General features: G+C 51.4%; 1 protein-coding gene across 5 annotated transcripts in view; it reads left to right on the forward strand.

The window, feature by feature from the left end:
• Positions 1-26,049, forward strand: part of MAP2K5 (mitogen-activated protein kinase kinase 5) — a 271,279-nt gene that overhangs the window by 217,023 nt on the left and 28,207 nt on the right. For all 5 annotated transcript variants that reach the window (XM_051821811.2, XM_002718071.5, XM_002718072.5 and 2 more), the window contains 2 exons: positions 14,499-14,560; positions 17,354-17,399. In XM_051821811.2, coding sequence (XP_051677771.2) covers positions 14,499-14,560; positions 17,354-17,399 — 108 coding nt within the window. The remainder of the gene's footprint in view (positions 1-14,498; positions 14,561-17,353; positions 17,400-26,049) is intronic.

Here is a 26,049-nt window from a genome sequence, read left to right on the forward strand (position 1 = left end):
GGAGACCCAGATGGACTTCCTGGTTCCTGGCTTCAACCTGGCTCAGGTATCTGAGGAATGAACCAGCAGGTGGAAGAATTCTCCCCATCTCTTTCTCTCTCTGTCTCTATCATTCTGCCTTTGAAATAAAATAAAATCTTTATTTTTTTTAAGACTTACTTATTTATTTGAAAGAGTTACACAGAGAGAGAGGTCTTCCATCCGCTGGTTCACTCTCCAATTGGCTGCAAAGGCCAGAGCTGTGCTGATCAGGTTTCACCCGTCAGCGGCCACCTTGGCTGCTCCCAAATCTTGGCTGTTGTGGGTAACACTGCAGTGAATGTGGCGGTGCGGATATCTGAAACAAGGATGTCATTTGTGGCTGTACCCCCAAAAGTGAGATTGCTGCGTTTTACACGAAGCTTTACAAAGTTCATGGGAAATGTGTGTGATGGAAAAAGTGCCTGGGTTGCAAATTTTTTGCACCAAAATAAATGCATTTTCATTCCATTTTTCCACACTTTCTGAAGTTCCCTTGGATGGTAGTTCTATTTTTTTGTTTGTTTGTTTCTTTGAGGACTTTCCGTAGTGTTTTCCTATATGGCTGTACCAACTTACGTTTCCACGGTGGATGAGAGCTCCCTTTTCCCTACATCCTCACCAGCACCAGTTATCTTTGGACTTTTTGACAAGAGATGGTTCTGATTTGCCTAAACACCATAGAGCTAAGAAGCAGATCTAAGATCAGATCTGAATGTCACATGGTGTTCAAAGCCCTGAGCCCCACCCAGGACAGCCCATGACCTTGAAGCTCTTCTGGTGTTTGGTCAGAGAGTGGGAAGCAGAGGGCTCCATTCTCTTCCCCCACAGCACCCACAAGTCCTGAGAGTTCCGTCGATTGCAGTTTGAAAACCACTGCTCATAGCGCAACCGCTGTGTAGACCTGTGCCAGTCTCAGGCGCCGGGGCTGGGGCATGGGCAGTACCAGTTGCCATGATTGAAGAGCTGCTTGTCTGGTCAGGGAGTTGGGCGAGGGAGCTGTGTCACTGGCCCCGGCTGCTGAGCCTCAGGGAGACAGCTGGCACAGGGCCGCAGAGACTGTCACTTCAACCACTCACACAAATGGCTGTTTTCGATTATGGTATTCAGTGATGTTTGCCACTATCTAAATTCTAGCATAAAAATGTGGACGAGGTGCTGGGGAAACACAGAGACGAGAACTCAGCGAGGACGTAAGGGCCGCCAGGGAGACTGCAGGGCCCATGGGAGTCAGCCCCCGGGGAACCTGGAGCCCCTGCCACGAATCCAGACTGGCTGCAGCGTGAGATGAGTCAGGAGGTCTACACCCACCGTGCCCGGGGGCTTTCGCGGGGAGGGAGGATGGGCTTCAGGCAGGGACTCAGCAGAACCAGAGCTGTGTTTTACAGAGATCACTGAGAATGCCCGTGCCCCATGTTAGGTTCGAGTTCCAGCTGCTCCACTTCCCATCCAGCTCCCTGCTAATGTGCCCGGGAAGGCAGCAGAAGATGGCACAAGTGCTTGGGTCCCTGCCATCCACATGGGAGACCCAGATGGAGTTCCTGGCTCCTGGCTTCAGCCTGGCCCAGCCCCAGCCATTTGGGGACTGAACCTGCAGACGGAAGACCTCCTTCTCTCTGTCACTCTGCCTTTCAAATAAATAAAATAAATCTTTCTAGAAAAGAGAAGAGAAGAGAGGAGAGGAGGGGAGGGGAGGGGAGGGGAGGGGAGAGGAGAGGAGAGAAAAAGAAAAAGAAAAAAAGAAAGAAGAGCCACTGACAGGGATGTGGAAGGGGAGTTGGCGGGGTGGACAGGAGGCAGTGGTTACGCTCAGGAAGGGGTGGGCTGTGGTTACGACGGCCTTAGCTGAGTGAACCGCCTGGGGTGAGGACTCGGGTGCGGGGAGGCGCGTGGCGGCGTTGCAGACATGAACGTGAGCGGGGAGGAGATGCTGTGCATCTGTTCCCGAGGGCTCACCGAGGGCCTCGCTCAAAGCCACGCTAGTTCCTGGCCCAGAACCCGAGTGCAAGACTTTGAACAAGTCGCCTCCCAGTCCCTGGCCTTTTCTGTTCTCTCTGCCTAGTGCCGCACCTGTTGCCCACAGGCACCTGTCCATAACCCCGCCAGTAACATATAGCGTAAGTTCCAAGCCAGCAGAAACACAGATCTAAAAAGTAAGGCTGATATATGATGAGGAGGCGCTTCACTAACACCTGTGGTCCTATACTGAAAGCAGGAGAAGCCCCCCATTACCCTTCACCCCCTTCGAACGCGTGCCCGTGCCAGCTCGCTTTTCCTGCAGTGCCAGTGTACAAAGCAGGGAGCCGAGTGCCACTCAGTGGTGAGGGCTCCTTCTGCCACATGGCATGGACTTGGAGGCAGAAAGGGCCAGCTAGACCTTTTGGTATCAGAGGAAGAGTTGTTTTCTTTTAAGCTGTCAAAGAAGACAACTTGGAAAGTGTTGCCGACATGCCCTAGGGGCATAGGTGTCTATGCCCAGGGTTCAGCGTTGCTGACTCCATGTCTTTAAGGATTTATTGAATTCTGTTCTGAATGCTCTGCTTAAGCTAGCAGTGTGAATCCTTTTAGGAAGATGTCTATTAAAATGCAAACATTTTGGCTTTTTTTTTTTAATTTTAGAAATTTATTTGAAAGGCAGCCAAAGAGAGACAGATGTAGATATCTCATCAGCTGGTTCACTCCCTAAATGCCTGCAACAGCCAGGGCTGGGCCAGGCTGAAAGAAGGAACTGGGAACTCAGTTCAGGTCTCCCCTTTGGGCGGCAGGGACCCAATCTCCTGAGCCCTCTCCCTGGGTGCAGGTTCGCAGGAAGCTGGAATGAGGAGCAAAACTGTGACTCAAACACAGGTGCTGCAAATCGGAGGTGAGGGTATTTCAAGTGGTGTCTTAACCACTGCCCGCACCCCAGAGTTGGGCCCTTAAACTTCTGTTGCCTTTGAAAGTTCATTCCTGCAGGGTTATTCCTTCCTGGACAAGGGAACCTAGAAGCCTGTGAGGGCACAGGAGTCTGGCTGGTAAGGCTGACTGCCTGCTGATCACCCTCAGGACTTCAGAAAGTGGCACGCACCAGCTCCCGAGAGGAGTAGCCACGCCTTTCTCTGAGGGAGACACTGCGCCGTACGCTGGCATCTGAAGTTAACAGGAAGTCATGGAGCAGCTCCCACCTCGCCTGCACCCTGCGGGTGACCTGCTCCTTTCGCCGCTCAGGCCTGTGGCCGGGGGGGTGGGGGAGGTGGGGGGGGTGGGGGGTGGGTTGAAAGGAGATGACACCTGCTAGCCTGAGCTCTCCCGAAGCCCGACTCTGGCCTCGCCTGCAGAGGGTGTTTAGGAGATGGGATTTCACGGTTTTTGCAACTTGCTCAAGTTAATGGCTGGTGCAGTAGACACTTGGTAAGTTACACAGGTGTAGCCACACAGCAGCCCCGTCCTCCAGCAGTCCTGCTCACCAGCCCTGGGGCCCACAGCGTTGGCAATACACAATTGAAAGCCTGGAAACCGATATTCCTCTTTTATGTAAGGCAATCTTTAGAAATCTAATACCTGCTTTCAAAAGTCCAGTGTGTTTAAATTAATGCAGTTGGGCTGGTTTGAAGATTGAAAATAGGTTAGCATTAAGGCCAGGATGCCTTTAGTAATTACTTTTTTCTATTGATAATAACTGTTTCTTTGGAAATGACATTAACATTCCACCAAAACACAGCAGTAATCCAAAAGTTAATGTACTGTTCATTTATAATTATATTTAATTCATATTTATGAGTTGTTGGGAGGGAGGAGTAAGAAGTGTGTAAAAAGCTGTTCCTGAAGGAACAAGTGAAAAGAAAATTTTTCCTTATTAGTCTGAAAGATGCCCAAAGTCGCTTGAAGTAGCGAACATTAATTTTTTAAGCATATAAAAACCAGATTGCATTAGCAACGACCAAGAAAGAAATCTGTATTTTTCTTATTTCCTAGTGTCACTGGGGGGCTTCAGTGGATAGACTTTCTCCACTTATTCTCCCTTGCTAACCAAAATATTAGCACAAACGCCCCCAGGATTCTGCGTTCAGTCAGTCGGTCAGACGGGTGGAGATCTTTTTTAACCAGCAGAAATTCCGCATCTCTAGGCAGTCATCGGACAAGTAGCTTTGTGTTGCTTCCTTTGAACTGTCCGTGAAGCCTGATGTATTATTAATGAATTAATTTCTTGGTGAAGGAGGCCTGAATAGCTTTCTGTGAATGGGCAGTTGCCTGGCGGGGCCGGCTTTGGCTGCTGCCATTGAACATGTGTTGCCGTATTGTGAAGTCTTACCCAGCCGTACGACAATGCTCGTTTACCCCACCGCCATGGGCCCTGCACACCCTGAGCCCAAGTCGGATGCCAGGGTCAGTTACCCAGCAGCTTGGGCGGGGGCCCTGCTCTGCCTCTCTGCCGAGCTCCTGTGATCCATTTTGCCCGCCGTTAATTTTCCCTAAACCAGGGAAAATGCACATGTGTGTGTGCGTGCGCGTGTGTGCATGTGAGCCGGGCAAATGTTCTCAACAGAGATTCCAAACTGGCCGGCTGGGTGTTGCCTCCATTCCAGAATGGAGGCGGCATTTCAGGGAGTGCGAGCTCCTTCCTTCCTCCTGGAAATGGGAGCGTCTGGGCCCGCGAGACCCCTGATGTTCTGAGGTCCAGAGCGGCAGATGGCAGCATGATTTTCCAAATCCTGATGAACATCCTAACTGAACTTGCTCATTTCACACTACGTAGTTCTGTGCTGTTGTTGTGGCTCCCCCCTCCACGTCCCCTCTCTCCCTCTTCCTCTCTTTGTTCCCTCTCATAGTAAGTAATTTTAGACTGATGCAGTGTCTTCCTATAGCCAGCTTTATATGCCCTTCTCTGTGCCACTGGCTGTGTGGCAGCCTCACAGCACAATATCACATAAAATCCCCAGCCTCTGAACCGCGGCGGCCACCGCCTTTGGACTTGTTTGGAAACACGTGAGCCAGCCCTGCCGACGTGGACACGCGCACCGTGCGGTGCTGGGACTTCACTTGTCCCCCTTCCCAGGGCTCGCAGTGCAGGTGGCAAACGGCAGTGCTTATTTTAACTAACAGCCGCGTGCACGTTCGGGAGCCCGCCCAGCTCTGGGGCCGCAGTGAGGCCGCAGAGCCTGGTGCGATCGCGTTCTGGCTTGTTGGTTTTTCAGGACACCGAGCTGCCAGGCTCTCGCGCTGGAACAGTGTGTGGACGAGGCTCCCGTGTCTCCTCCGCACCTGTGCAAGCAGCAGTTCCTCCCCCGTGGAGTAAACTATTAAGGGTTCTTTTCCTCTCCTCTTTGCCACTTCTGTTTTTGTGTAATGGAATTTATGATCAACCTGTTCATCTACCATTGCTTTTAACCAGCCCTTCTGCACACAGAAACTGGGGGAAAGCCAATGTGTATATTAACATGATCATTTAGGCCCCGGGTCAAACATGTACATGTAGCTAGACTTTTCCTAAGGGGGAAAAAGGAATTTTGATCTTCCCGGTATATGAAATTCACACACTATACAGGGACGAGGTAAAACCACAGGTAGGAGCTGCTGGGTAATTACCTGTAGACCAGCCCGAGCCCGAGCCTTCCCTCGAGGGTGAGCTCATTTAATGGTTCCTAAAACTCAATCTTGTGGATGTCAGTGGTCATGCTTGATTATCTGCAGCAGTGTTTTATGGAAAAGCAACAGAAATGCATTGGGAGGCTGCAGAGAAAGGGGACAATAAGAGATGTTGCTTTTGCAACTGAAATCCATTTGGTGTGAGACAAGAACTGGTTTTCCTGCACTACCTGAACCGCTGAAAAGGGACGTGTGTGTCGGTGTCCGTGCGGGAGCACGTGTGTGTGTGGGTGGGTGCGTGCTATTCCCACCTGCACCCCTGACTCACGCTGTGAGTGATAGCTTATGACCAACCAGAGACCTAACACACAAAGAGAAGAAAGAGGTGCTCATTACAAGTGCACTTTGAAAGATGAATTCATTTTCCAGTTCCCCACCTACCTTATTTTCAAGGAATCTTGTACAGCACCAAGATCTTTGCCATATGTTTAGAAAATCTTTGTATAACTCTTTTAAATGACAACCGAATAGTCTAAATGAATAATTCAGGTTGACATGCAGTAGCCGAAAACAAAAACAAAACAAAACAAAAAACCATTGCTCTCTTCTGATCCCAGTGCCGAAAAGCTTCAACACACGTTGAGAAAAAAAAAAAAAAAGACAATAGGAAAAGCCTCTGTAATCTCAAGTTCCAGTTACTTAGAGGCAAAGTCCATCAGCCGCGTTCATTTATGTTTAGTGTTTTTTGCAAGCCAACTGCGGGTGATGCTCCCTTGGCTAACAGCTGATTCTCCCTGATTAAAGGTTTTTAAAGGGCGGGGTGTGTGTTCTGGTGCCGACAATGCGGGCCCATTGCCCCTGCTTCCGGGCCCATCTGAGACAAGTTAAATGAGCTGCTACTGTCAGCCCAAACCCAGCAGACAGAACTTCACACCAAAACGCCCACGCATGTCATTTGTCACATCTGGCAACCCAGAGCACGGGGTGACCCAGTGTGGAAATTGAATCATCCCTCACTTGCTCTGCTCAGGGCTTGCTTGGAGTGGGAGGAGTAGAAGGAGGGCTCCCCAGTCTCCAGCCGAGGGGGTCAGCAGCTCTCTGCTCTGATGATGTCATCTGCGAGCTCTCCTGAGTGCATGCAAGGCCTCAGTCCCCGACCCCCGGCAGCGCCGACCCTCTCAGCTGCCCTGAAGATTGGGTCACTTGCCTCTGCCTCAGGAAACGAAGAATCCACCTACAGTCAAAATGCTGACTCCCTCACGGGGCAGCCACGTTTTAAAATAAGCTCCCTGTGTAGCAAGCATTGACTCAGTGTCTGCAGGTCTGCCGTGCGCTTAGGGCTAGCTCACACCTCGCGCTGGGCTGACTCATCCTGTGGTCTGCCTGGAGCACCTGTCTGTCCCTCGCTCACCTTTCTGCTGTCGTAAAGCACAACCGCTCTTTGCCCCTCACCGCAGTCTTAAGTGAAACGTGCAGACGTGCCCTGTTAACACTGCTCTGATTCCACAGCACCTACCACTGGATTTACGCTTCGGACAAGTGCTTTGTGTTTGTAGATCAGCTTCTGTGGAGAGCTTTAAGGTGAGGGTCCAGTTTTTTGGTTTTTTTTTTTTTTTTTTTTTAACAAACCAGGTTTCTTCCCTGGACAAGGAAACAGATTCGTCTTTGAGATTCTGACAGTTGTCTTGCCTAGAGAACGCTACTCCAAGGCTGTGGATGGTGGAAAACCAGAATCCAGCGCGTGCTCTGATGAGCCAAATGCTGTTCTGCCCAACAGGGAGGCGCTGGGATTACAAATGGCCTTTAACCCCAGCACTGTGTATCGAAGTGGAGCAGTGCCCGAGTCTCGCACCCAGTAGCGTGGACCCCGGTGTCTAGGACCAGAAACTGTTGGATCAGGCAAAGGAGCAGCCCTTGAATGGGAAGATTGACTTCCAAAACGTGGAGTCAGCCTCCACCCAGCTGATCCTCTGGTGTTGGATGGATGGTCTGGCACCAGGCAGTACAGAAATGGGTTATTTTTCAGAAGTTAAGAGGCTTGCCAGACATCATTTGGTTTGCAACACTGGTTTAATGGAACTATGGCACACCTGACCTTGGAACTCACCGTCATGGCCAACACGCGGAGATGGTGGAGAAGGCGTCCTTCCTTCCTTTCTCTGTTAAACCATCACTGTGTGTGCAGTCGCGGTTGGAAGAAGTGTGTGTTGCACAGGAGCAGGTGCCAGACTCAGATCACAGCATTCAAGGTCTCCGCACCGCGGTGCTCTCTAGGAGTGAGGAAGACGAAGGTGGGGGAGCTCCTCACACCCTCCCGTTCCAACCCTGATGGCTTGTCCCGCACCCGACAGGCCTGCCACCCGAGCTGCCCAAGGTGTCAGAGTCTGTCAGACTGGAATGTTTCATGGACTTTTCCAGTGGGGTGTCCCCAGTCTGGACATCAGGGAAGCTCAGCGTCCCTGGTCCGCTGCCCCTCTCCTCAGTGGACTTGTGGCCCTGCACTCTTCTCCCTTGGCTGTTCCCTCCGCCTTGCAGAGCTACTGTCGGTGCACATCTTAGCCCGTCCGGACAGAACACTGGTCCTTGGAGAACGCAGCTCGCGGGTCAGCCGCCCCACGGTGCCAGGCTCATTGTCTTCAGCCCGGGAGGTGGATGTTTGTGTTGCTTTTATGCAGAACTTTATGGTGGCGCCCTGCCAGGGTCTGACCCCATCACCCCATCACGGTCAGGGCCATTGGCATGTTCAGTTGTGAATCCAGTGAGGCCCTCAGGAGCTGTTTTTAAGCAGAGGTTCCTTGGGGCCGGCGCTGTGGTGTAGTGTGTAAAGCCGCTGCCTGCAGTGCCGGCATCCCATATGGACACTGGTTCGAGTCCCGGCTGCTCCACTTCAGAACCAGCTCTCTGCCATGGCCTGGGAAAGCAGGAGAAGATGGCCCAAGTCCTTGGGCCCTTGTACTCGCGTGGGAGACCCGGAAGAAGCTCCTGGCTTTGGATCGGCGCAACTCCGGCTGTTGCGGCCAATTAGGAAGTGAACCAGTGGATGGAAGACCTCTCCCTCTCTCTCCCTGCCACTCCTCTCTCTGTAACTCTTACTTTCAAATAAATTAATAAATCTTGTTTTTTTTTTAAAAAAAGATTCCTTAACCTTTTTTCTTGTTTATTGTTAGCAGTTGCAATTTTAAATATTTAATTTATTTATTTGAAAGAGTTACACATAGAAAGAAGGAGAGGCAGAGAGAGAGAGAGGTCTTCCATCCACTGGTTCACTCCCCAATTGCCCATAACAGCCAGAGCTGCGCCAATCCAAAGCCAGGAGCCAGGAGCTTCTTCCAAGTCTCCCATGTGGGTGCAGGGGCCCAAGAACTTGGGCCATCTTCTGCTGCTTTCCAAGGCCATAGCAGAGGGCTGGATTGGAAGTGGAGCAGCCAGATCTCAAACTGGCACCCATATGGGATGCCAGCAGTGCAGGAGACAGCTTTACCAGCTATTCCACAGTGCCAGCCCCTCCTTAACCTTTTTCTATGTGAGTAGTGCCAAGTTTCTCCTTTACACAAAGCAGAGTTCTGCTAAAAATCTGGACCTCATGTGAATTTTTTAGAATAGCCTCTTCACCTTTTTATTTTTTTAAAGATTTATTTATTTATTTGAAAGGCAGTGTTACAGGGGTGCAGTGGACAGAGGGAGAGAGATCTTCCACCTGCTAGTTCACTCCTTAGATGGCTGCAACGGCCAAGGCTGGGACAGACCAAAGGCAGCAACCAGGAACTCCATCTGGGTCTCCCTTGTGTGGGTGGTAGGGACCGCAACACTTGGATCATCCTCTGCTACTTTTCCTGGGCCATTAACAGGGAGCTAGATCAGAAGTGGAACAGCTGGGACTTGAGCCAATGCCCATAAGCGACAGCCAGCGTCCCAGGTGGCGGCTTTACCCACTATACCACAGTGCCAGCCCCCACCTTTTCCTTTCTAATATTTCTATTTTGACATCATTTTAGGTTCACATGCAGTTGTCAGAGTATGGACAGGTTCCCTGCACTGTTCACCCGGTCTCCCCCAGTGATAGCATCCCACAAGTACAGTAAAGTATCACAACCAAGAAACTCACAGGGGTGCAGGTTACAAGCTGCTGAGCTTATACAGATGTTATCAATGCCGTGCTGGGGAGTGGGACAGGTAATTAATGACACGGATACTTTTAAAAAGAAAAAAAGATTTGAGGGCCGGCACCGCGACTCACTAGGCTAATCCTCCGCCTGCGGCGCCGGCACCCCGGGTTCTAGGCCCGATTGGGGTGCTGGATTCTGTCCCGGTTTCTCCTCTTCCAGGCCAGCTCTCTGCTGTCGCCCGGGAGGGCAGTGGAGGATGGCCCAGGTGCTTGGGCCCTGCACCTGCATGGGAGACCAGGAGGAGGCAGCTGGCTCCTGGCTTCAGATTCGCACAGCACGCTGGCTGCAACATGCCGGCCGTGGCGGCCACTTTGGGGGTGAACCAACGGAAAAAGGAAGACCTTTCTCTCTGCCTCTCTCACTGTCCAACTCTGCCTGTCAGAAAAGAAAAGAAAAAAGATTTGAAAGGCAGAATTATAGGGAGGGAGAGAGAGAGATCTTCCATCTGCTGGTTCACTTCCCAAATGGTCACAACAGTCAGGGCTGGACCAGGCCAAAGCCGGAGCCTAAAACCCCATCCAGATCTCCCACATAGGTGGCAGGGGCCCAGGCACTTGCACCATCTTCTGCTGCCTTCCCAGTTGCATCAGCAGGGAGCTGGATCAAAAGTGGAGCAGCCGAGATTCGAACTAGCGCTGTTTATAGGCTGCCGGCATCACAGGTGGTAGCTTAACCCACTATGTCACAACGCCAGCCCCCACGTGGATCCTTTTAAAAAGCTTTTTCTTTTTAAGTTTTTGAAAGAAAGAGCATCCCTTTAAAATAACAATCTCCCTTTTAAGTGAGTCATTTCAAAAGCATTTTTATTTGTGCTTTCTGTATCTGGAGTATTCCATTTGCTGCCTGCTCTCAAGATCACTGGTATACTATTAGCCGACTTGACCCCGCAAGTGAACCAGCAGCTGCGGTTGGGATCAGACCTCCACTGCCTTCTCCCCTCCTCCACCCTGTGAGTGTGCAGGTGTGCGCGCGTGCACACACACACACACACACACCCTTACTCAGGTTTTCTGCTGCTTGCCTTTTTTTATGCCTGAGTACCTTGCTGACAAGTGCTAATAACAAAATACCCAGAGAGAGTCCAGTTGAAGTTAGCATACATTAAACATTCTGAACTTGTCCTTTTGCTCATAGATTGTGCATAATTAATAATTAAACGGTTTCCGTTGTAATGGGTTGACCTTCCTGAACTGTTCATTACTCACAAGGCAAAGGCATCACTCAAACTTTTTTTTTTCCGCCGTTGTCCTTGGCTGTTCTGGAGCGCACCGTGCCCGCCTTCCAGCTGTCTCAAAGAAGGGGCTGACCAGGTAGTTAGGGACGCCTCTCAGACCTGGAGAGCGTCCTGCCTGATGGCCAGAATTGCTTGCAGAAATGGTTTATGGCAGCGGTTTTTATACCACAGTTGCCTGCTTGACGACAGGGTGCACGCGGCTTGTGTGAAACGCTGATGCGCGCCTGGGATCTCAGGTTAAGGCTTCTGGTGATGCTCCCGTCAACAGAAGCGCATCCCACCACAAAAGCCCTGAAGGTGGAACATGGCACCCAGGGCCTTAACGAAGAGTGCAGTATCCCAGAGCAAGTTAGAGTCGGCTTCACAGCCAGCGCTGAGAGTGCTTGGTGGAACGACTTCCCAGTGGATTCCTCCACCTGTGTTAACCCCGTATTTCGCAAGGGACATTTTTGAGAAGTAATAGCAAGAACTTTGCTGAGTTCTGTGAATGCCTTGGGGTGGCTCCCAGTCCCTGTGCCCTCCAGGCAACTGACGCCTTCCTGGGCGCTGCAGGGGAGTACGGGTGGGGGACAGACAGGAGTGCAGGTGCACTGTGGCCGCCTCCCTCCACCCCCACCCACGGACTGGAATGGGCAGATTCCTGGAGGGCTTCCACATCCTACCTAAACTGACTTCTGCTTTTACTTTGAAAAAGAAAAGGGTCCCTTAAAAATACTCTAGCGCAGAGAACACTCTCGGCTATATTCACTTGCTTTTTTCCTCTAGTGAGTTAACAGGCTGCTGATGTCTGTGGCTTTGGAGGCCCTGGAAGGCGTCCTTTGCACGTGCATGAGTGTGTGTGTGTATGTGTTGGGTGGGTGGCACTCTGGCCACTGCCTGCTCCTCAGTCTTCCACAGCGCAGGGCATTCTCCGCTGACATGTGCAGGGAGACGTGGATTTTAAAACAGAAATTCAGGGTACTGGGCGCTCGAGGTCGGAAGTCTGCACCCTGCTCCCCCCATGTCTGATGAGTGATTCTTTCCGGGCACCGCTGAGACAAGAATCCGCTGTCTGTGGTTCTGCTAAGTCGACTCAGGCTGGCATTTTCAAGAGTGAAATAAATTATTCATGGGTACCACCCAGTGTTCCTTAGTTTTATAATACGAGGAACTTAACAGGCTACAATATCAGGTCTTAAATAAAATTAACTACCCATGCAAGATGTCACATTCCGCCGTTTTTTGCTTCTCGCCCGTGTTCAAATGACATCTTCATCAAGTTGCCTAGTCTATAATTCATTAATTGACTCTCAGTATCGTGCTTTGAAATGAGGCCCACATTAGCGTCATGTTTTATACCAGATCTTTGTGGAAGGCCCTTCCAGAATTGTAAGGCTCTTGGTAACTATTCAGCCACGTGAAGACAGCGGGCTTTTATGTTTTCTAAATACTACGTTTCAAAGTGACGGCTCCGCAGAAACTTCAGCAGTACACGTCCAACACCGACAGAAAAATCCCATGGGGGAGTGCGAGAGGCTTCCTGCCTCATCAGAGGCCACAGTGCTTGCGCCCCAGACTCTGGACTGCCTTCTTACTGATGGTTTGGGGATAGTAAAATGTCGTTTCTTGGCCTGGGTCGGCAGCGTCTCGCAAGCCCAGTGATAGACCACGGCTCTCCTAGACCAGGCCGGGACTGAAATTGATCTCCTGTTCTATTGTTGCTGTTAAACCAAGGGGACTTCTGCGGCCCTTCTCGTTCCCTCGTGGAGGGCTCGTCGTGTTGCTGGGTGCCTTGTGTCTGTTGGGTCGACGGCCCCCGCTAGCCCCCCGCTTCCCGTGCTCTCCTCTCTGCATAATGCCTGCTCGCGGTCCTTTGGAGCTTGGCAAGATTTGATGTCACTCCCATTCCCCTTTGTTCGCCTTTCCTCTCGGAAGCCTTTCTCTACTGATGAGAACTCTAAGTTGAGAATTACTTAAGCTCCCTTCATCCTCTGGGTGAACAGAGCCGATCCAAAGAGGGCACAGAGAACGCACAAGCCGAGACAGCATTCCGCCCGTGTTCTGGCCCTCCTCCTCCTCACCTCCTCAGGACGTCCTCTCTCTCTGTTTCTGGCTGCCCTGACCCGCTCCGTTCCTTTTGATTGAATCGTGTTTTCCAGCAGTTTCCAAATTGTTTGAATCGGAAACAAAGCCTTAATAAGAGTTCTAGTTAATTTTCTGTCTTGTAATTACCGATCTCATTTTTCTGATAATTGGCCACAGCAATTATATGTATATTTACTAATCACATCGGGCTGTGCCATTGTATCTGTCGGCCACCATGGAGGATGGCACGCATATTGCCGAGGTGCTTTTATCTTCTTCTTTTTTCCACTACATCAAAGCTATTTCCTCTCGTTCTCAATAATGAATACATGCATGCATTTGACACAGTTGCGTGCTAGAGAAATTGTTTGGCTCCCACCAAATGCTGCCTGCTCTTGAGTTTCTTGCCTGCAGCGCTGGAAGGTTGTATGTAATGATATATTGCTCATCCAAATGGCCAGAGCACTCCAAAGCACAGTGAGATTAAAATAAGTCATTCCTTTGTTAATTTAAATAGGTGCATGTATCATACTTTGCGGGGCACTTTGTGGAGGGATGTCAGGGAGGAAAAAAGCCGCCGAAAGGTATTTTTAATAGCAAATGAGAATAGATGAGAATGGAGTCATTTGCAGCTGCCTACTTTGTGTGGCTCTCTTGTTCCAACTGGAGGTCTAATGAGATGACTGGTAAAGTACTCTGCAGTGTAATTTCATTACCTCCTGAGCTGTTACACGATAAACACAGTGGCGCTCTCTGTCACTCTTGGAGAAACTCCTAAATTCTCAAAGCCTTCCTTTGCAAACGTTAATGGGGTTTGCTCCCTGGGTTACAGTGGTAGCGCTGGTTTGTCGCTGTGTAGTTTGCTGCTCTTCTGAGTGACTCCCACCTCCACGCCAGAAGTGGGAGCTTCTCTTTGTGGTGTTTCCTGTAGGGTGAGTTCCCCTAGGCGAGGAGAATAGGCTGGTATTCCTGTTCCCTAACAACTTCCCCCTAGAAAAGCTTTTCTGTTAAAGTTAAAAAAAAAAAAAATCTGACCCAAATGAGTCCATTAGAGGCAAGCCATTAAGAGCAGCTGAATATACAAATAAATGTAAATAAAAAAGAAAGTGTAAATAAATAGCAAATCCAGTAAAAGAAGCAAAGGTCAACACAAGAATAATTTCCCAGCTCTTTGTTAATTACAAGACCATTTGTGTGTTACTTAAATAATCATTAATTTCTCATTTACACTTTCCCTACCTTCCTTCCTTCCCTGTGGCTATCATTGTCCTTTCTCCACCTCGTCTCCCTCCCTGGCCTTGCATTTCTCACCATCCTGAGATGGGGTGTTTTCACCTGCACCTGCCACCGGAGCTGTGCAGGGGCGGGGCTGGACCCGCTGGGGGTGGCAGACTGCACAAGGGGGAAGGAATGGCCGTGACTTTTGGTGACTCGTTCTTCTTCCCTCCCAGGATTCACCCGTCCTTCCGGTTGGAGAGTTCTCGGAGCCATTTGTACATTTCATCACTCAGTGGTGAGCCTGTTTGCCAACGTGCCATGCCCTCCGTGTGAACGACACATGCCATTAACTCGCGGCCCGGGACCCCTCGCGGCTCTGCCCGTTCCCTCGCCGAGGCGGCGGGGACGCGGGGGCCTTGGGCAGATGGGGCAGCGAAGCCGGAGCAATTGTTTAAATTATGTAAACGTTATTTACACAAAGGGTCATAAACGTACTTCGGAGGCTCTTCCCGTTTTAATAAACGGCTGGGCGGCAACCTCCTTCTTGGAGCATTGAGACTGTTGCCATTATCCCCCCCCCTTTTTTTCTTATTTTCCTTTAAGAAATACACAGTTTTATAGCCTCTGTTGAACAGACATATGAAGCTTGTTTTTATTAATGTAACCTCAAGTTACCCATAAAACTGCCTGTCACTTAGTGGAAGCAGCTTAGTTTATTAATTCATCGGATTTTCAGTAAATAACTTTTATCTTCGCCTCCGTTGTAAACACAGTGCTGGGGTCCCCCTGCCAGTGTGCTGGGATGTTTCTGTAAGACCAAGAAGAGCCACAGACCCTTAGCGAGGCACACGGAGCCACGGGGTTAACATCCAGGGCTCCCCAGGCACCCCCTCTGCAGCTCTCACACCCCGGGAAGCAGGCGCTCTTCAGCCAAGGGCGCCTTCTCCTCCGGGCAGCAGGAGTCTTGGTTTCGTTACCCCTTTACCCCCTAGCACCCTGTTCCCTGTCCTACAGGGCCCTCCCCACCCCCAGCAGGAGGGTTCCCCAGGGGCAGAGGAGGACAGACCTGGGGGACGGCCCGGAGGCCCCGGCAGTGACCTCCGCCCCCTCTCCCTCCTCGGCAAAGCCCTCGGGTCCTCTCCCCCAGACTCAGCCTCTGGCGGAGCGCGGGCAGCCCCTGCCTCCAGCCACCCTTGGCGGGGCTTGCCCGACTGCGGTGGTCCCGCCCGCCCCTTCCCCCATGATCCATCTGATGATTACGCTAAAGTGAAGCCAAGAAATATTCCTTAATATAAATGTCAAGCTTTATCACCTTTTTGAGTAAGTGTAATATGTTACCTCTTAATAAAAATGTCTCATACGGTTTATATTCCATAGGAAAAAAAAATATGTGTGGGAGAGATTCCCACCCCCACCCCGATTTAAAAAAAAATTGTATCTACACTGTTCCTATTTATTTAAAAGACTTGTATAATATTCTGTAGCATTTAAAAAACATTTTTTTTACTCTGAAATTTTTTGATTTCCAAAGCATGCCCTGTTAGAAAGGAATTAGAGGATTAGAGGCTGAGGTCCAGAAATAGCTGTTGACCTCTCATAATTTCCTTTATGTGGAATTCCTAGAAACACTCGGAATCTGTCCACCACGGGAATGCCCCATTCTGAAATGTAGAAAGCACAAAGCAAAGTGCCTGGAGCGCCTGGGTTGGGCACCGCCTGCCCTGGAGGTGTTGGATTTTCTATATCTTTCTGTGTGGTCTGAGACCACCTGGGCAGCCTGGGAGACAGACAGATAAAGCCTTACCTTCCTCCCGTCCATGATCCTTCATCAGCTGTTGGATAGAAGTCTTAACGGAGACAGAGGGAGAGAGAACCTGCACTGAATTTGCACAGATGTCGAAGCCGAAACTGGAATGATAGTGGGTAATAGCCCCGCTTTCCCCAGAGATGGGCTGCCCTGGAAGTGTCAGATGAGGGCCGTTACCAACTCCGCTGGCCAGACAGCCTGAACGACTGACTCGTGATGGGTGCAGTGTGTGAGAGGTACACATGGCTACTTACAGGGAAGGCACATGTCCTCGGTGTCACTCATGGTTCCTGATAGCCATGGTGCTTGTTTACCAAATGATCATTAAGTCTCTATTTCTGTTTTTTAAAGTGCTGTCAAGCAAATGCAGAGAGCAGAGGAAAGGGTTCTCTCCCGGTTTGTTGGGGGACGCCTGGTCCAGAGTACCAGTGTCTGTGTAGCGCTGCGGCGGACAGAAGCTGCAGTGTGCTCTCAGGGCTTGCCCCCCACCCACACGCCGTGTTGAGGACAAACACAGCCGTCAGGGAGGCTTAATGAGCCCGGCCGTCTCACTCCTGTTTGTGGGTGCCTCTTCGCATAGCTAAGCGCACGAAGCAGCCACTGATTATACATACCTATTGCGTGGAAGCCAAGAAATATTTTGCATGAGAAATGTGGTTCTTTAAGCAGCTGAAACAAACCTAGCTGTCCCACAGCTGTTTAATGAATTGTCAAGTTTGCATTATAGCCAAAATAAATGGGAGTTTAGATAATGCGTAATAACCCACTTGTAATGTTGTAGTGGTATCTAGATTCCTAACCTCTTTTATACACTGCTTGTCACTCAGAGTGATAGGGAAGGACTGAGCTGTGTTCTCATTCCACTTGACACTCATCTTTCTTTGCGTATTGTCTTATCCCAATTATAAAAAAAAAAAATTGTTTCCCAAATCCAAGACTGAAATAAATTGATAGCTGAGTCCAGAAGAGACTACTGCTAGTTTCCTTCACATTAGTTTCAAAAATAGAATTAGAATAAATTTAAATTCTTTCTTTATCTGTACTGTCAAAGTAACTTTAAGGAAAAAAAAAAGCAAACTTTGCATTTCCAATGCAAAAATCCCCAGAAATCTGATTCATTCAAGGCTTTGGGAATATATATGTCAGTACTTTGACCAGGAATTAAAAATGATTGATTTTGAGAGCATACAAATTTCAAGGGGAAATAGTGGTGGAAGTGATAGCACATGTTTATAAGTGATACAGATAATGCAAGTTGATGGGTTTTTTTGCCTTCTACAGCATGCGAAAACAGCCAAAAGAAAGGCCAGCACCTGAGGAGTTAATGGTAAGTGAGTTTAGTCACATTCGAGTTCCCCAGTTATGTATTGATGTTGTATAATCTGTTAAAAAAGACCAAAGTGGATTCTGTAAACCTGCAGGCCCTGGCCAGGCCACGTGGTCTCCTTCAGTCGGCATGTGCTTGCGAGCTCGGGCCTCCGTTTAACGGTTTGCACTTTTTACAACGCACCACCGTTTGGAAACTCCTGGCGGAACTGTTTGCAGTGCCTAAGTCAGGGGTCACTGATCCAATGCAGGTTACTCTGGCTCCCCATTTGCTCCTTCCGCCTTCCAGAATCCAGAGGACAGACAGCACAGAGGGTGCTCAGCGTGTTCGATTTTAGTGCAGTCCCGCAGGAAATTCTGAGTGCAGAGTGGAGTCCTTGGGATCAGGTGGAATGAAATCAGACTGGCCGCCAAAGATGCAGAGGGTGCGGATGTGCGGGGCGCCCTCGGAAAGAGCCGGCCGCGTGGCTGCTGCAGCGCCTCCTCCTCCGCTCCAAGGCAGCTTGCTCTGATTGCAAATGACAGTTTGTCGTCAGGCAGGGAGAGGAGCAGAGTCTCCCTAACAATTCCCAAATGGTCATTCATTTAGTGCAGATTGTTGATTTGACAGTGCACAAGCTGTTAGAGCCACGTTAGCATTAGTAAATAATAATTATCGTCTACTCTTTCTCATGCTTTGTGTGCCATTCCCTGTCTTTGGATTACAGCAGCGAGAGCACACCCCGGCCAACCTACACCTCTTTAAACGATGCGCACTTTACAGAGAGCAGTTCAGAGGCCTTCACCCTTTATGTTCTGTCCTCCCGGACACTGCACGGCCCACACGTGGGCACGGTGCACGTTTCGTCGCCAAATAGAAAATACCAGCATGTCTCCGTCCAGCTTCACGTGCTTCCCAGGAAGCTGCTTTTGTGCTCTGAGTTACCCCTGGGGCTCGGTCTCAGCTTGCGAGGTTACCCAAGGTTAAAGTTCACCCTACAGCCTCTCTGGTTCATACCTCTGCAGTCTCGTGTCTGGACTAAACTGGTCTTTTGGTGGGGGGGGTCTCTCTGATGGTCGGGAAATTCTTGCAGTTAGTCACATCTGAGAGAACTTGGAACAGGTTCAGGAGACGGAGACCCGTTTACCTCGAGTGTTATGATGCTATGGCTGGATAGCTCAGCCATTAAAACAGAGGAACGGGGTTTCATAAAACAGATATCTGTGGGTGGAGGCATGTTTCACTGCTGCAGGGAGCTGGCTACTTGTAGATAAAACAGCTAAAGATCGCACACACGCATCAGCATATGTGGGTGCACACGTGGATGTGGAACACCACACCGGGGTGGCAAACTGCACACTGCCGCGGAAGCAAGGGGGTGTGGCTGTGCACGTACCTCTCTTTACACCCCAGTGTGTGCTGCCCCGCGTCTTTAGTTAATGCATATCCATAAATCAATAAACCCCATGAAAAATGTAGTCACAGGAAGCACCATCCTCCACTTCCTTTAGCGTTAGTTCTTATGACGCTTACTGTTTGATTTTAAGCGAATTTACTCCGGGAGGTGTGGCGGGCAGCGTGAGTGCCCCTGGTTTGGTGAGGAGCACAGAAGCAGCGGGGAGTGGGAGCGGCCTGAGCCCTGCCTGCCTTTGTCCAAAACATCGAGGCCCACAGAGGGGATGGGAAGACCAAGAGGACCGTCTCTCCGTGTTGAGGAACCCGAATCATACACATCCCAGGGACCCCGTCTTAAAGAGCCAGTTTCTTTATTCCCCCAGCATATTAATGGCTTTAATTTTTCCTTTTTCCTCCCCGCCTACAACCTATATCTGGAAGCTGGGAGCCGCCTCTGGAATGCATAAATTGTAGAGCCCATTTGGCACCGTGGGTGGGGGCCCTGCCTCCCACCGAAAGCACCGTTCATCTCCCGAGCACGGTGGCTGCAGCCAGCAGGGTGCCAGCATGGGCCGAGCAGCGTGGGCCGCGCCAGCCCTGAGGTCCGCAGGATGGTTGCGGTTTCCCTCTGGGTCTGCAGTTTCCAAATCAGAGGGGTCAGGCGGGAATCCTGAGAGTGGTGGGTTCACCATGCGGGAGCGCCTCATGGATTCCAGGTGTGGCCGAGACCAGCGACCACAGTCAGGTCCCAGCCTCAGCAAATGAGAATGCAGAGTGAGCCACGCACACAGCGGCCGCCCCCACAGTTTTGTGGGGTCACTGCTTGTACCCAGTATCAGGTCTTCATCGTGGCTGTCTTGGAATGTTAGCAGTCTTAGAACCCCAGCCTCAGAGCTCAGGTGGTTGCCTCGCTGTTAAAGTCCCTTGTCTTGTGTGGGTGCTCTTCCGATGGTTGTTAGGCTTCCTGTCCCAGGTGCAAGTGTCGCAAAGCTGGACCACAGATTCCCTGAATGTTCCCATTCGGTGGGGGGTGGGAGGGGGGAGGCCCAAGCTGGCGCACTTTTCTGGCCTGTGAGCCTTAAGCTACAGCCAGGTGTTCACTCAGCATTTTCAGCATCTACATCCTCCTATAGGTGTCAGAGTTAAGGAAAGAAGTGAAGGAGGCAGCAGTTTATACATTTCCTGTAGAGCCCTGAGCTAGGCCTAGTAGAAGACAGAGGAGCAAGCCACACATACATGGTCGCTCAGAGAGTACTGCAGGTCTACGAATAATGACAGTGAAGTGACTGTCACAGCAGAACCGCAGGGTTCTGTGGGGCCCCCCTGGGGAAATGGGAAAAGGCTGTGTGTGTTCTAAGAAGGCAGGCGTTTAGCCTGGTGGTTAGATACCCGTGTCCTGATCAGAACACGTGGGTTGGAGCGCCGGCTGCAGCTCCTGACTCCAGTGTCCCACAGATGCAGATCGTGGGAAGCGGCCTTGATGCCTCAAATACTTGGGTTCCTGCCGCTCACGCGGGAGACCTCGATGGAGTTCTTGGCTCCAGGCCTCAGCCTGGAGACCCAGCTGTGGGTCTCGCAGGTATTTAGGGAGTAGGAGCTCTCTCTGTCTCTCAAATAAATAAATGAAAAATTTTAAATAAGTAAATAAAATTTCAAAGGGGCCTTTGTCAGATGGATTGAATCTTAGTGGGGAGTGTTTTCAAGGGGATGATCCAGGCCGAGGGAGCAGGAGGGGCAGGCGTGAGCGTGTGCAGGCCCCAGAGCTTCTCCAGGCAACACCAGCCTTTCTCACCAGCTGCGGCAGAAGCGCCTTTGGTGCTGACCTGCTGGGACTCCAGACCCACGAAGGGTAATGCAGGGGCTGGAGGGGGACATTCTCCCCGCCAGCTGGGAACCTGCTTCTGTGGACGGAGTAGCGGGGTCAGGGTCCGAAGGCTCTGATGCAGCACGCACACCGCAAGGCAGACCCCCACGCAAGTGGGGGAGGCCCCACCCACGGGAGGGAGTGGCCTCCCTCCAGTTCCTTAAGAACCTGTGGCAGCTGTAAACCCAGCAAAGGGAAAGCAGCCAGACAGAGGACCCCCCCACAGCACACACACACAGACACGCACCTGCCCTGTGACGGCGACTCCATCGTTAGAGGAGCCACTTGCAAACCACGGACCAGCAGACTCCGGAAAACGCATTCAGGCAGGGGCACTTCTGAGGAGGCGGGGGACAGGCCTCGGACGACCACACAGGGACGTCACGTGTGTGGGGAGAAGCCAGCCTCTGCCCGGCAGTGGGGAGAGGAAGCCCATGGGACGATGGGAGGGAAACGTGTCCCAGACTTCAGCAGTCAGATCAAGGGAAACAGGAAAGCTCAGGGACAGAGACAAGCAGAGATGGGAACGCTGAGATGCGGTTCAAGTCTGGTCATGCCATTCAACATGTCTGTGTAGCTGTTTTTAACTAAAAGGAAGATGGTGAACTTGGCCATGACGAATTCCTTCTGAGGACTTGGTCTTCCTTTCGGCGCCTCTGGTAGCCAAGGCCACGCTACGGCTTAGCCTGGAGCGCCCCACCGCTTCCCTTCCCCCTTGTTACCCATCCTCTCGCACTTCAGCGTCTTCAGCCTTGACCCAGGAGACTCTGTGATATCAGCAAGTCTGGCGGAGCCCCTGAGATCATGTCCCAAGGCCTGTGTGCTTGGGGAGGTTTGCATGTTTTCCTGGAAAAAGGAATTCGCAGCTGTCTGTGGCCAGTTGTTCAGACAGGACCACGTTCCTGAATGCCAGGGAAGCCCCCTCGCCCCCTTCCTGCTGTGCTGTGTGGCCAGGACCAGAGGGAGGCATTCGCTCAGGCTGGGGGTGCTGGCCGGGAGAGCGGGATGGGGGGAGGGGAGGGCCCTTCCTGTGAACTCAGCAGTGCTCCCCGTCCCCCTACCCCCCAGCTATCAGGTGGCCCCCTCACCCCCCACCCATCCCGAGCGCGCACAGCCACGAGCACCCACACAGTCGCTCCTGGGGCTCAGAGTGCCGTGGCTCTTTCTATGCATTGAGAGTCCTTCCAGAGCTTTCCTCGTCTAAGCTCTATTTAATGGAATCTATGCATAGTAAGCAATCAGGTCAGGGGAAGAGCGTCCCGGTTTGAGATCAATCGCCGGCTAATACTTTATCGAGGCCACTTTATTATCTCATGCTGATCCGATTCCCGCTCTCCGCCTCCTTTGTAGCATGCACTTCGGCTGTGGTGCAAGTCCTATCACATACATATTAAAAACATATACCCATTCTATCTGTATGTAAATGCGTGAGGCACAGCTGGGTACTGCAGAGGAGTTTGATTTACTAATAGTTATTATCTGTTCTAGCTGTTTGGTGGCAGAGAGAATTTCAGAGAGACAAGCTGGTGCAGAAATTGTCTTCATGCTATTACTATACCGCCGTAGTAATTGTTTAAAAACACGGGCTTCCTCCCGAGGTCCGGATAACGCCTGTCACTTTGTGCATTAGCACGTGCATTCCAGAGCAGGCCATCTGCGTTGAGTGCCTCCTCAGGTCTGGGCTTTCCATCAGGCTCCTGAGAAGAGAGACGGGGCACAGTTTGCCACTGAGATGGTGGGTGCGCGTGCGGGTCTCCGGTGAGAACGGAAACTGCGCATTCGGGTTCCCCTCCTTGCTGTCGGCCCGGCAGCTGCAGGAGGGAAGGCTTCCTGGAGAAGAGGTGCTGGTGTCTGGGGGTTTACAAACACCAAACTGCCCCAGAAAAAATCTGTTTAAACATATAATTACTTGCAAAGAGATGGGGACTTGTTTAACCTTTCTCGATGAAATTGTCACTGGTAGCCTTTCTGCTTTTCCAAACCTGCTTGTACCTGCGTTCTCAGATAGCGGTTGGTTGTTCCCCCAGTGAGCCAGGGTGTTTGACAGATTGGGCATCTGGGCGGCCCCTTTTGAAAATCAGAGTGAAACTACATCGGGTTTTTGTCTCGCTGGCACTCATATTCTGGCGGCCACACCAAGTGGCTTTGTTTGCCATTATCAGACCCAAACCTGCGGACCACTCTGAGAAACGAGATGTAAAATCCGTGATTTTATTTAGGCTGCTGCACCAGGGAGAATGTCTAAGAGAAGGGAGGGGTCAGAGGGGAGGCCCTGACCGCTCCCTGGCCCTTGGTGGCTACCGGAGGAGGGGGAGATTGCTCACCTGCCCCTGCTTCCGGCCCACAGTGTTCAGATAAACTACGACTTTGCCCCCTTCTGCCAAGTAGGCCTAATGAGTTTGTTTATTTTATTTTATTTTATTTTATTAAAGAGTTATTTATTTGAAAGAGAGAGAGAGTGCACCACTGGTTCACTCCCTCAAATGGCTGCAACGGCCAGGGCTGGGCCAGGCTGAAGCCAGGAGCTTCTTCTGGGTCTCCCATGTGGGTGCAGGGGTCCAAGCACTTGGGCCATCTTCTGCTGCCTTCCCAGTGCATCAGCAGGGATACTGGATCGGTAGCAGAGCAGCCAGGACTCGAACAGGTGCCCATGTGGGCTGCCGGCACTGCAGATGGCAGCTTAACCTGCCGCGCCCCGGCACTGACCCTGGTTTCAGTTTGTGTTTTTATCCAGGGTCCCCTTGTGCCCTCCGTGGGTAGTGCTCACGAGCCGCTGTGCTGGCCAGGGCGGTATCTAGTGAAAGCAGCAGGTTGTGCGAGCCGTCTTCAGGAAGCTTGTGGGAAGCTTGCAGGATGTTTTACTTCCGTTTCCACGACCTCTTTGAAGTACTCCTAGATCACCACAGTTAGCCATCCCCATGACACAGGCATGTTTTTCTTTTTTTAAGATCTATTTTTACTTGAAAGAGTTATACACAGAGAGAAGGAGAGGCAGAGAGAGAGAGAGGGAGAGAGAGAGAGTCTTCCATTTCTGGTTCACTCCCCAGTTGGCCAAAACGTCCGGAGCTGCGCCGATCCGAAGCCAGGAGCCAGGAGCTTCTTCCAGGTCTCCCATGTGGGTGCAGGGGCCGAAGCACTTGGGCCATCTTCCACTGCTTTCCCAGGCCATAGTAGAGAGCTGGATCGGAAGAGGAGCGGCTAGGACTCGAACTGGCGCCCATATGGGACGCTGGCACTGCAGGCGGCAGCTTTACCCACTACGCCACAGCGCCGGCCCCAGACACAGGTGTGTTTTAAAGTGGACCTTCAAGACCAGGCTTGTTTGTCTGTCCAGCTGTTCTTGCAGATAGCAGTTTGGCTTCTGCTTATGCATTCGGAGGGACACAAAACTCCTCTCCCAGCTCCGGCTCCAGGATTGTGCCTGGCTGGGGCTGTAATTCTGAATGCGACCCTTCCTTCAAAGCCCCAAAGTCATCTCGGTCGTAGGGGCTCCACAGAGGGTCCGTTGAACAGCCACGTGATGATTTTGCTTTTCAAGTTCTGACAGCCATTAAAATCATCTGTTTGCGTCTGCTTACAAATGGGAATCCACTAGTAAAGAAGTTGATGTTAACGTTTTAATTGCACGTAATTACAACGGCAGAAGCGCTGTCAGGGTGCTTGAGACGGCACTAAATCAGACAGCTTTAATTTGAATTTTTGATGACACGTTAGCACTTCAGCAAGAACAGAGAGATTATAACCCCGGAAAACAGGCTTTGTTTTTCCCGTCGATGTGACTGCTTCATCTCTCCATGAGATGTTAGCAGAGGAATTTATATATATAAATAATATACCTGCACACCACAAGAGAGATACAGGTAGGCAAAATGTGCCGCTGTCGATCCTGGCGATGCGACAGCTGTCATTTCCCCCGTCATGGTCAGGTCGGGTCTCCCTACTGTGGCGGTGACCTGCCTGCCCAAGGCACCCTGGTTTGCACACGGGGCCTGCCACCTCCCCCACCAAAGCAGCATTCCCTGGCCACAGGAAGCATGTGGTCACAGTGGCTGTGGCACTGGAGCCAGTCGGATGAAGGATCTGCAGGGCTAAGTTGGACCTTTGGGGAACTCTTCCCTCCCCTGGTTCCTCGCTGGCCCCCTCTCAGGCCACAGGTGGCCTCTGCCGCTGGGTGGTGTCCACAGCCTAGCAGGCCTCCTGCCGCTCTCCTTGACTATCCGTGTCCTCCTTCCCACCGCTTTTCCCAGCTCTTCCCCGCCACGGAAGCCCCCACAGCACCTGACTAGGCCTGCAGCTTACGTCCACAGGGCAGCCCCTGCAGTACGCTGGTTCTCACCCCGGGCGCATCAGAGGCATCCGGGAGGGAGAAAAAAAAAAAAAAAGGGAGGAAGAAAGGCCTGGATCCCAACTCAGAGGGAGGAATTGGTGGGGGGGGGGGGGGAGGAGTGCCTGGATCCCACCCCCGAGGGAAGGAGGGAGGGAGGGAGGAAGGAAGGCAGGCCGGCAGGCAGGCAGGCCTGGAAGGAAGGAAGGAATGCCTGGATCCCAACTTCTGACATTTGGGTCAGGGCGCAGTTAGTTTTTTTTGGTAAAGCTCTCTAGGAGGTTGTGAGCAGCAGCCAGTTCAATGCTTGTTTCTCCAGCTGGATTGTAAGTTCCTCGAAGAAGGGGCCTGTCCTGCTGTCACTCAGGCAGAACTCTGCTTACTCCTCTGAAGGTGCTTCCCTCTCCCAGCCAGCTCGGTAAAACGCTGTGTGAACCGAAGACACGGACCCCAGCACGGGCAGTGCCGGGACGTCCTGATGCACTGTGTCGGTGCCAAAATAATGAAACTGCGGGGTGTTGCGATGTTTGGGGGTGGTATTCAAAGCATCCAGTGAGGAGGCCAGCATGGGTGTAACCTCAGAACAGGCACCGGTATGCTACCAGCCCAGCCTGCCTGTGCTCGGCAGGTGCAGATCTTGGGCCTGCACCCTGACCTCTGGAGAATTCACCTCCAACACATAGCTGCCAAATCAAGAGGTCATCGGGGAGCCACGGCCTGGAGGAGACCCCCGGCCAGCACTGTCTTTGCAAGATCCTCATCTCTCCAACATACTGGGTGCAAGCCGCCTGCTCCCCAGCTCCCGGGAATAACACGTGAGGCTGCAGAAGATCACTTGCGGGGGAGACAGACAAGGGATCCTAAAGCTAGTCCCTGGGATCTGGGAATGGCCATGGCAGGTAGCAAAGTGGTTTTTCTGGGACTGCACACCAGTAACTAGACGCAATTCCTAATCCATTATTAATGAGACTAACCAGGAGCTTCAAGGGCTGGGAAAAATAGTAGAAGCCTCTAGTTTACAGTTGTAACCAGCTGGATTTGTTTAATGGCTTGTTTGCTTTTTAATTTGTAGCAGTTTTGAGAGCGAC

Source organism: Oryctolagus cuniculus, chromosome 12 (genome assembly GCF_964237555.1).
Source record: "Oryctolagus cuniculus chromosome 12, mOryCun1.1, whole genome shotgun sequence".
Taxonomy (NCBI): domain Eukaryota; kingdom Metazoa; phylum Chordata; class Mammalia; order Lagomorpha; family Leporidae; genus Oryctolagus; species Oryctolagus cuniculus.